This window comes from Myripristis murdjan, chromosome 11 (assembly GCF_902150065.1).
Source record: "Myripristis murdjan chromosome 11, fMyrMur1.1, whole genome shotgun sequence".
Classification (NCBI taxonomy): Eukaryota; Metazoa; Chordata; class Actinopteri; order Holocentriformes; family Holocentridae; genus Myripristis; species Myripristis murdjan.
In genome coordinates, this window is record NC_043990.1 from 521,182 (window position 1) to 532,709 (window position 11,528).

At 47.8% G+C, this 11,528-nt stretch overlaps 1 protein-coding gene across 1 annotated transcript; it reads left to right on the forward strand.

Moving 5' to 3' along the window:
* The first annotated feature begins 905 nt into the window (after positions 1–905).
* On the forward strand, positions 906–6,282 carry LOC115368249 (oocyte zinc finger protein XlCOF6-like). The gene is made up of 2 exons (XM_030064291.1): positions 906–1,343; positions 2,311–6,282. The coding sequence occupies exons 1-2, from the start codon at positions 1,004–1,006 to the stop codon at positions 4,587–4,589; spliced, it is 2,619 nt and encodes an 872-aa protein (XP_029920151.1). The 5' UTR covers positions 906–1,003; the 3' UTR covers positions 4,590–6,282.
* The last annotated feature ends 5,246 nt before the right edge of the window (positions 6,283–11,528 follow it).

Below are 11,528 nucleotides of genomic sequence, written 5' to 3' on the forward strand. Positions count from 1 at the left end.
AATTGGTAAATTCTTGTGTTCCAGCAGCTTCTTGTCCAGACGCTGAACAGGAACAAAGTGTCCCTCTCAACACTGGAAGGCAGAAATACATATCTTTAGAAAAATAACAAACAAAATGAATAAAGTGGATCAATAAAGAAGGTAAGAAAAAACAAACAAAAAAACTTCACACCCTGAGAGTAATAAAAAGTATAGAGTATGCATATATACATCAGTATCAGTATATATAAAAAAAGATGTATACTCATCATGTATAATGTAAAATGTAATTTCCATGTGTCAGTCCCTGATGCCCTGAGCAGGCCGAGCCTGTCAGACTTGGTTCAGCTTTACGGAAAACATTTTATATAATATATAAATCAGCTAAGTATCCAGAGACTAGGGAATCGGTTTCATATATGTATATATACAGAGAAATAAAATAAATGTGTGCATATATATGTAAAACCTAAATGTAAATCTATAGAATATATAAAGTATAAAGGATAGAATTAAACACCAGCATACCCAACAAATAAAAAAATAAGTAACCATTAACACTAGATAACATATTATATACTAATACACTAATTTATACACGATGAAGTTTTTTGTTTTGTGTTTTCTGCATGAAAGTGTCGCCTGGAGGATCCCTGCTCTCCTGTGTTTAATCTCAAGTGTGTCCTGAACCTGTGAAGCGTCACTCCCCCGTGCGGCCCGCAGGTGCAGTGCAGCCGCCAGCCAGCAGGGGGAGGCCCAGCGAGTTGTGACTGTATGGTAACCCTGGATTTGCGAGACTCTCACACATGCGCATTTGATTCAGCACAGGGGCGCCTGACTCCTTTACCACACTACCCCAACCACACCTACGCTCGCGAGAGTTCCAACCCCAAATTTGCGAGAGTTTTACAAATCTAGGGTTACCGTCCAGACGGGACCGCTCTCCGCCGCAGATTCGTTGATCCGGAAGCGTGCGGTGTTGTTTTGTTTCCGGTTGCCCGGTGGGACAAAGAGCTCCGCCGTCATGTCGACCACCGCACAGAAGGCGCGTGAGCCCCCGGCGCTGCGGGTCTCGGTGTCGGAGCTGCGGGTCTCGGAGCTGCGGGTCCCGGAGCTGCGGGTCTCGGTGTCGGAGCTGCTGGCTCTGGCCGGTGACGACATCTCCGCGGTGCTGGAGAAGCGCACGAGCGGCCGGTCCAAGGTGCACCTCGTGCGGCTGTTCGTCACGGAGCGGCTCGCGGCGGCGGCGGAGCGGATCGTCGGGCTGTTCGAGCGCGAGGCGGCGGGCTACCGGCGGGAGCTGGAGCGGCAGCGCCGCCTGCTGGACGCCCTGCTGAACCCGCGGGTGCAGCTGCGCCGGACAGGTCCGTGTCTCTGACCGCGGGGCTCCGCGGCGGCCATGTTGGCGCCACATCGGCGCCCCGCGGCCGTTGCTAAGCAACTGTAACTATGCATGTTTGAAGTGACTGTCAGTGTCAGAGGAAAACTACACCATGTCAGTCAAGTAGAAAGGGGCTGCTGTTACCATGGTGATACCTGACCTGAGCAGCAGTGGGAGAAAATCACTCACTCCGTATTGTGATTCTTTCTTTTGTTTGTTTGTTATTTTACTTTACCGATTTACTGGTAGATGTGATTTTATTATTTGATGTGAAAGTTCAAGTGTATTGGATGTGTTTTTCTTGTTTTTGTTTTTGACTGTGTTGCACACCTGTCAGTTTCAAGCTGACAGGTGTGCTGGCTTCACGTTTGGTCCGAACACTCAGTTGAGCAGGTGAGCCTCCGTGAGCAACAGCTAACGTGTAGACGTCAGCGAATATCTCTTTGAAAAATCCTGCAAAAAGACTTTTCCCCTAAAGAGAGGGAACAGGTCTGCAGCCTGTGGTGTGTTTTCATTAAGGTTGTGATGAACTGCTATCCATCCACGTAAGAAAAAAAATCATCTGTTGTTGTCGTAGGCTGCACTTGGTTGAATAAATTGGTCGATTGATTTTAAATGAATTGACAGTAACTGAGATCCTGCAGGTTGGGACGTGCTGACTCACTTGGTGTGATTAATGCTGGGTTTGGTTGGGGGTGGAGCCTTCGACTGACACATTTAAAGTTTAAGGAGAAACTTAAACATTCACCTTTTAACTGATGTTGATCAAGTTCTTTCATCCCTACGTGGTACTTGTACCTTCTCTTACACTGTTTCTGGTGGAAAGCGCTGTTTGAACTGCAGCGCTGCATGGAATCTCTAGATATAAAAAGTTTTAATTATTTTTATACAATTATATAAGCCTATGTGAGCAAAATATCTTTCTTCTAATTCAGTTTTTTTCCTTCCAGATGCCATCCAATCAGCTGCTTGCGGGACGAGCTGCTCTGATGGAAAACAAAGTCTGCAATCGCACGCTGACCCTGCCCACCCCACCAGAGAGCCAACCAATGACAGCTTCTCCTCCGCCGGCTCTGCAGCTGAGAGCGACGACGACGACGGCGACGAAAACTGGAAGGGGAGCGAACACCTCAAAGGCTCGCCCCTCAGCAAAGAAGCTGCAGAGTCGAACGGGACGGAGGACGGCCGGGGCTCTGCAGGCGCCGCCACCAGGAAGCGGCGCAAGTCGTCAGAGCTGCCAGCCTTTCACCACTGCAGCCTGTGTGGAAAGGCTTTCTGCCACAAGAGTAACCTGGTGAAGCATGCAGGAACCCACACAGATAACCCAGACTGTCTCTGCGGGGTTTGTGGAGAACGTTTTGAGTCTGCAGAGGTTTTGAGCGATCATCTGAAATCTCATAGGGAAACCTTTGCTACTAGCGGAACATGTGAGATCTGCGGGAAAAGTTTTCAGAATATGGAAACGCACATGAGAAGTCACACGGGCGTTAAACCCTACAGCTGCAGCGTCTGTGCTAAAAGTTTCCCCAGACCGGGTGCCTTAAGGAGACACAAGAAAATCCACACTAGGGTGAAGCCACACGTTTGCCAGTTTTGCGGGGAAACGTTCACGGAAAACGACCTGTTCCAGGTGCACCTGAAGACTCACGAAGAGGAAGGCGAAGGTGAGGATGAGGATGCGAGTGATGACGAAGATTGGAAGGAGAGCGAGGACGCTCAGTCAGAGGCGACGACACTGAAATCAAAAAGAGAGAAAAGGCAAAGCTCTGGCTTGAAATCAGCCCAGCCGAACTCTCACAGCTGCAAAGTGTGCGGAGATTCTTTCCACAGCCGAGGCTTCTTGAGGAAGCACGCCGAGACTCACTCCAGGGAGTCAAACTGCATTTGCGGCGTCTGTGGGGAACAGTTGGAGTCGGCGGAGAGCCTGATAACTCACCTCCAGTCTCACAGGGAGACCGGGGGAACATGTGGCATCTGCGGCAAAAGTTTCCAGAACATGGAGACGCACATGAGAAGCCACACGGGAGTGAAACCGTACAGCTGCGGCATCTGTGCCAAGCGCTTCCCTCGACCCGGAGCGCTGAGGAGACACAAGAAGATCCACACAGGAGAGCGGCCGTACGTCTGCCAATACTGTGGGAAGGCCTTCATCGAAAGCAGCGCCTTGAAAACGCACATCAAGAGTCACTCGTGGGAGATTCAAGGCGGCGAGGGTGAAGTTGGCCAGGATGAGGACGGCAGACCTCCGATCGATTCGCAGACATTGTCAAGATCAGAGGCAGAGAAAGGTCCTGTCGCCGGAGAAAATGCCAAGAGATCAGCTCAGCCCGCGTCTCACTGCTGTAAAGTCTGTGGAGAATCTTTTCAGAGCAAGGGCAGTCTGAGGAAGCACGCCGAAACCCATTCCTCAGGCCCGGAGTCCCTCTGCGGCGTGTGTGGAGAACATTTGCAACCTTCAGAAACAATGATAGACCATCTCCAGTCTCACAGGGAAACCGGCAAAATTTGTCACGTCTGCGGGAAAACGTACCAGAACATAGAGACTCACATGAGAAGCCACACAGGAGTCAAACCCTACAACTGCGGCGTCTGTGGCAAGCGCTTCCCGCGGCCGGGCGCCCTGAGGAGACACAAGAAGATCCACACAGGGGAAAGGCCGTACATCTGCGAGTTCTGCGGCAAGACCTTCATTGACAACGGTGCTCTGACGACGCACATCAGGAACCACACAGGTGACAAACCGGCCAACCGTGTCTCCTGTGAGACCTGCGGCAAAAGTTTGGCATCCATCCACGTCCTGGAGGTTCACAAGAGGATCCACACGGGCGAGAAACCCTTCCAGTGCCGGGTGTGCGGCAAAGCCTTCAGGCAGGTCGGCGGGCTGAATGCCCACATGATGACCCACACGGGGGAGAAACCGTTCAGCTGTGGCCTCTGCAGCAAGAGCTTCAGCACCAAGGGATACCTGGAGACCCACGTCCGGTTCCACAAGAAAGACAAACCGTACAGCTGCCACCTCTGCTGGAAGGCCTTTGTCACAAAAAATGACCTGAAAAAGCACCTGCTGACTCACACAGGCGAGAAGCCGTACAGCTGCAGGATCTGTGGGAAAAGCTACCAGGAGAAAAGGTCCAGGGACGTTCACATGAAGGTGCACCTCGGCGTCCGGCTGGGGAAGGAGCCGATGAGGAGGCACGACAGTTTACATCAAGACTTCATCCAGCTGTAGAGTTTATGGTTCCCAGAGACCAAGACAGAGCGATGAAACGTCTTTGAATGCTGGTAACATTCAGCTGTGACCTCCTGGTCACCTCTCAAGGCTGCTGCTTGTATGAACATGAGTTTGTTTCCTTCCATAATTGTATTGAGAGCCAGTCAGTAGGGATGCACCGACTGTGACATTCTGGTCTGATGTCGATGTTTAAAGGGCACCGTTTTGGGAAAAATTGCCTTTTCCTGATGTCCCCAGACTGAGTCCAGATATTGGACACCATTTCCACCTCTGGACGTCCAGTAGTTCAGTTCCTATGAGTAGCATTTCCTGTTAGCTTAGCATAAAGACTTGAAGTCTACGGGGGTCGTTAGCCTGGCTCTGTCAAAGTGAAAAAATAAAGCTGGTATCATGTGGATCTGAAATACACATCTTCACAGTTTTCAGAGTTGTAAAGTTTGTACATCCACACACACACACACACACACACACACACACACACACACACACACACAGAGGGAAGTAAACTGAGAAGACCAGAGGCTCTATTTGACCTGATGTATCACTCCGCCGGGCGTTTTACCCGTTCTCATCTGCACCGTCAGCTCCAGCTGTTTAGAGCTGTGTGTGTATGAAATCTAAAAACGGGAAGAGGGCGAGGCGGCTTCCAGCGCGCTGCCATCGTTTTCTTTGCTGCGGTAAAGATGACGCGCTGTGTGTGTTTCCAACGCTGATGTTCATCCACTGAATCGGTGCATCCCTACGGATCAGAGCCGCAGCCGCTCCGTCAGGTCCGTTACAAACTCAACGCAAGACATGCAAACGCAGAGGACGCCGCCGGGGTGTTCCTCACGTTCTGCAACAGAACATTCTGCTGAAAATTTGTAACGCAGCTTTGATTATAATCTTCTGCAATGATGTGTGTTTTGCGCACGACAGCCAATTAAAAAAAGTCCTGGTAAAGAGCAAGTACCAGCAAAGAAGAAGAAGAAGAGGGAGGTGTAACTTCTTTTAGCTTGTATGGAAACTGGAGATTGAAGACAATCCGGCAGAATTAGGTTTTTTTTTTTTTTTTTTTCTGTGACAGAGCTTCATGTAAAGCACATTCCTTGCGTTTGCACGTCTTGCGTAGACGATGTGTCGGCCTGTAAAAAGCGATGCTTGGTTCAAACGGGACAACGAAAAGCATTTAAAATGAATTCACACGTTATGTTTGGTGATTTATGTAACCAGAGATGAAAACGTGACAACAGATTGGATTTCAAGTGTTGAGGGTCTGCAGATCATGCAGGATGTTTTGGTTCTCAGATTTCTGTCTACAGGTGAAAATAAGACGCTGGGTGTTTTGGTCACATGTCGCTCCATGTTTTTACAGTTTTCTGCCTGTTCTTCTTTTTTAATGTTATTTCTGTCAGATCAGCGCTCTCAGGTCTGAATGTCAGTTGCTCTGTATTCTTTTATTGTTTCCTAACAGTTTTCACTGCAGTAAAACTAAAGACTTCAGCTTCTGATTGTTTTGTGATGATGAACAGAAATCAAACAAACAAACAAACAAAAAAACAAACTGTTTAATACCTGAGAGGAAAGAGACACCAGCAGCATCTCAAAGTAAACTGTTAAATATCTTAACACTCTCCCTTGGAAGAGAGTTGTTTCTTATAAAACTGTAAAATTAATCAGATTTGAAAAAAAAAAAAAAAAAAAAAAGACATGGAAAAGCGCTTAGGAAAGCAAAAAATGACCAGAATGATCAGATGCCTTTCACAACGCTCGGTGGTTTACCACAGGAAAAGCAAAGATGATTTCAATAAGAGATCCCATACATAAACCATGTGCACAAACTAAAACCAGCCGTACGACGGTCCCAGGGCTGGGTTACTGCAGGGAGAGAAAAATACACCGTGCCCGGGGAGGGAGGGCATTTCTGAGAATAAACTAGACTTTCCAAGAACACAGAGGTAAATTTAGAAGAAAAAAACTCTGAGATTATAAAGTCACAAATTTATGAGAAAAAAACAGTGAAACCAGTTTGTCCTCCTCCTGTGGGATCCAGTCAGAAGGAAATCCTGCTGGTCTGAGTCCAGAACCCCAACCTCCTCCTCAGCATCTGGACTCTGAAGAGACGTTGCTGTGACTTGGGCCGATTCAGAAGAAAACAATCTGCTGATTCTGGGCTCAGATCAGCAGGATCTCCTTGTTCCTGTTGGATCTGCTGAGGGGATCAGCTGCAGGCCTGAGACACGGCTCTTGATGTGCTGACCTCCAGGGGGCGCAGCTCCTGTGTCAGGCAGAGCGAGCGCTGCCACAGCCCTGCCACTTCTGTCGCTCTAAAGTGGGTGGGAATTATTTTCGTAGTCAGGTTTGTGGTAAGACACGCAGAGACGCACCACAAGGACCCGGAGAGCCTCTGAGGAGCCCGGAGAGCCTCTGAGGAGCCCGGAGAGCCTCTGAGGAGCCCGTGGGGAACTCATGCAGGGAACGCCTGGACTCCACCAAGAGTTTGAGCGCTCACCTGTGGCCTCACTGGGAGGCCGGCAGAACGTGCCGTCTGCAGGAAGAAGTGCATGTCCGTTAAGGAAATGGAAATCCACATGGGGGAGAAACCATACCACTGCTGCTGCTGTCACACCGACTTCAACAGGAAGGAGAGCCTGGAGCGCCACAAGAAGATCCACATCAGGGAGAAACCAGAGGCTGCAGAGACACATGGACTGCCTCCCCCTGCCGGAGCTCGCCACCAGCGACAGCAGCCAGAGAGAGGAGCGTGTGGTGCGTCGCGTGAAGGAAACTCTGTGACGATGCATCAGAGAAACTCCACCTCTGCACCGTCTGCAGCAGGGACTCGCAGCAGGGAAATGGAGCGCTCACATGAAGATCCACTGAAACGTGACGTGACGTGACGTGACGTGACGTTGCAGGACAGGTTGAGGCCTGAACGCAGAAGCAAAGTGGAGGGAGCAGCTTTGTGCCAGCGCTCCTCTCTGGCCTTGTTTGGGCCGCAGGAATCATTTTTCTCCATGGTGACAGTTTTTTCCTCCTGAGTGAAGCAGGCGGCAGCAGAGTCACTGGACCGGACCGGCCTCACAGCGCCACACACACACACACACACGCACACGCACACACACACACACACACACACACACACACATTGACTTTTGCAGTGTTCGGCTGTATTTGGCTTCTGAATTGCAGATGAGAAATGAGCCTCGTCAGCCTGGAAGCACAGAGTCACATAGCAGGATGTGACACACACACACACACATACACACACACACACAGCAGCACTGTTTCAGGCCAGCAGGGGTCAGTGTTGTTCAGACTGAGGAGTTTTCTCTGCCACATAAAAAATGGTTGTGAACAGGAAGTGACACAGATCAGAGCTTTAGGAACCTTCAGAGCCCATCTGAGGTGATGTGGCCCCTGCAGGGACCCGTACATCAGCCTGCCACGCACCCGAAACCTGATCCAGCATCAGATCACACACACACACACACACACACACACACACATTTAAATGACAAGAAAATGACCATAAAAATAACCATGATGAAAAAAAAAATAGAAATAAAATGATCGTCTAATCAGTACAAAACGACAGAAGAAAAGTTTATTTATAATTGTAATAATTTTACATTTTGAATTAATGTATTAGTAAATTACAATAAAATTATCACAAATTACAATTTCCAGAAAATTACAAGAAAAAAAAATTGAAATAATACCTTTCAAATTAAAAGCTCATGGTTTTCAAAAGGGTTAAAAAATTATTATGAAACACTGATGATGAATTGTTATTTTTTATCATAACAGGAGGAAGTGCAGAAGTATGCATCACTGTGTGTGTGTGTGTGTGTGTGTGTGTGTGTGTGTGTGTTTTGCAGCAGGGTCTTGTGTGGGAGGACATGAGGACTAAAAGTGCAAAAGAGTGGGAGTGTGTGTGTGTGTGTGTGTGTGTGTGTGTGTGTGTGTGTGTGTGTGTGTGTGTGTGTGTGTCTAGGTGGGTGGTGACTCTTGCAATTTCCAGGAAGAGGTACAGAGAGAGGGAGAGAACTTGTGTGTGTCTCTGTGTGTGTGTGTGTGTGTGTGTGTGTGTGGCTGCTAAGTGACTTCCTGATCAACCGGGTGTATCCTGTTAAAAGTGTGTGAGACCACCAGTCAGATACCGCCCCTCACACACACACACACACACACACACACACACACACACACACACACACACACACACACACACACACACACACAGTGCAGTGGGTCATGGTTAAGTGACAGTGAATCTTTCTGATCTACCAGGCAGGAAACTACTGGAGGAAACTCTATGTTGTTATACACTGTGTGTGTGTGTGTGTGTGTGTGTGTGTGTGTGTGTGTGTGTGTGTGTGTGTGTGTGTGTGTGTGGAGAAAGTGTTCCTCAGTCTGTATTTACACTAACTCACTCTCTGAGTTCAGTTTAAGAACTTTATTACTGCAACTTTATTTATTTATTTATTTTTAAAATCTAACCCAAACAACAAAACCAAGTAAACAACAACAACAAACAGCTGACAGCTCAGACCAGGTCAGAGGTCAGAGGTCAGAGGTCAAAAACTGTTTTTGCTCCTATGTAAAAACCAGCAAGTCGTCTTGTTTTAGGTGCAACACCAGAGACGATCCGATATATCGAACATCTGTCATATATAGAACATCTTTGATTTGATCTGATATATGGAACATCATATAGAACTGATCTGATCTGTGATCTGATCTGTGATCTGATCTGAAAAAGGAAAATCATCAAACTTACATTACATGCTTAACCTGAAGCAAACAGAGCTGCTGTCTTTCAGAGCATTGTGCCCCAGCCCATCTCATACCTGAGCCTGGCCTCTTATTGGACCAAACCACCTGTTCTGAAGCAAATTAAAGGTGAATATACTGCAACAGAAGAAACAAGGGTGAATATGGATGAAAATATTTATGAATTTATATGTTAACCAGAAATAAATGAATACAATGTATAACTGAAGAAAATGTAGGCAGTTGTAACAGTTAAGTGGGGAAGGCAGGCCCCGTCTTCACCACACTGATGTGATCTGATCTCTGATCTGATCTGTGATGTGATCTGATCTGATATCTGATCTGATCTGTGATGTGATCTGATCTGTGATCTGATCTGATCTGTGATCTGATCTGATCTGATCTGATCTGATCTGATCTGTGATGTGATCTGATCTCTGATCTGATCTGATCTGATCTGTGATCTGATCTGATCTGATCTGTGATCTGATCTGATCTGATCTGTGATCTGATCTGATCTGATCTGATCTGATCTGTGATCTGATCTGATCTTTGATCTGGTCTGATATCTGATCTGACCTCTGACCTCTGGAAAGCAGTGACAGGTTCAGGCCTCAGCTCTGTTGGTTTACTGGTGAAGCTGGTCTCACATTCATACTTTCTGTGTTACATTCAGGGAAATGACGGAGATAATCAGCTGATAACGCCAAACAACAACAACAACAACAACAACAACAACAACAACAATGGATTATGGTAAATCTGATTATTAAAAGCAGCGTTCAGACATGAGAAACATTTGTTCTGTTTGTGAAATCCTAGAAAAGGTGGATTTCACTGTTTTTCTTCCTGTCTATGTGTGTGTGTGCATTTGTCTGTGTGTAGATCCAGGTCGGGTCACAAAACACACACACACACACACACACACACCGTGTAGAGCTGGATTTATGCTGTGTCGCTCGACACCCTGCACAGCTGCGTCTCGACAGAACGTGCAGCTCGTGACGCAGTCGAGCCCCCGGGGGAGGGGGGAAGGGGGGCGGCGAAGATGCGTGGCGATGGATTCTGTCGTCACCACGGCAACAAGACGCTGTCCTGTTTTTGCTTGTGTCCCCCTGCAGACACGGCAGCGCCCCCTGATGACACGTCTGACCTTTCACCAATCACTGTTTATGTTCTCATGGAGGCAACGGGGAGAGTGTTGAGTGTTACCACGGCAACAAACCGTCCAATCAACATCCACATGCGAGACAATCCCCCCAAAAATGTGTTTTAAACTGACGGGAAGATGTCTGAGTGTGTGTGTGTGTGTGTGTGTGTGTGTGTGTGTGTGTGAAAACAGAGAAAAAATGAAACTCTTTGGAAGTTGAAGTTTCAAGTGCGGGGACTTCAGTGGAAAATGATTGTAAACTTTGTTGTCAGATGGTCCGTGAACGCACCACCGCTCCTGAAAAGCCAACAGTGCTGCTGCTTTCAGGAAAACTCATGTGGAGGACTTTATTGGGCTGATGGAAAACTGGAGTGAAGAAAGTGTGAAGGCTCTGAAAGTTCATGTTCATATCGTAGTGGAATGAATGGAGGAAAGGGAGGAGGAGTGATGTGGCAGCTGCTCGCTCTGGGACGAGAACAGCAGGCAGAGGCGTTTCTGTTGGGGCCCTAAGTAAAAATTCCCAGGGGGCCCTTCCAACCAGTGTATTTCAGTAAAAACAGCCCTCGGGCCCCGAGTCTCGGGGGCCCCCTGTCGGCTCGGGGCCCCAAGCAGTTGCCTGCCTCGCCTGTTCACACGCTGCTCCTCTGTCAGGGACCGGGACGGAGCTCAGCTCAGAGTCTGTCTGCTGACGATGTCCTCACTGTTTCACTGAGGGAAACGTCTCCAACACGCTGATAAAGCTTTTTCAAGCTTTATGTGTGTGTGTGTGTGTGTGTGTGTGTGTGAGAGAGAGAGAGAGGGAGAGAGAGACTTACCCTCTGACTAAAATAGCAGTTTCCTAATTGAGAGGAAGACTGAAAAAAATGACTAAACAATAGAAGAGGAAGAGAAAGAGCGAGTGAGCAGCTGAGGACTGAAACACTGAGTCAACAAACTGTCAATACTCTGTCAATGCTGTATCAATATACTGTATATATACTCTGTATATATACTGTATCTGTATCTGTATATATACAGATACAGATATATGTATA

Excerpts from the sequence above, each read along its gene's own strand:
- LOC115368249 (XM_030064291.1), top strand. The coding sequence starts at position 1,004 with ATGTCGACCACCGCACAGAAGGCGCGTGAGCCCCCGGCGCTGCGGGTC. Across the intron at positions 1,344-2,310 it reads GGTGCAGCTGCGCCGGACAG|ATGCCATCCAATCAGCTGCT; the intron begins GTCCGTGTCTCT and ends TTTTCCTTCCAG.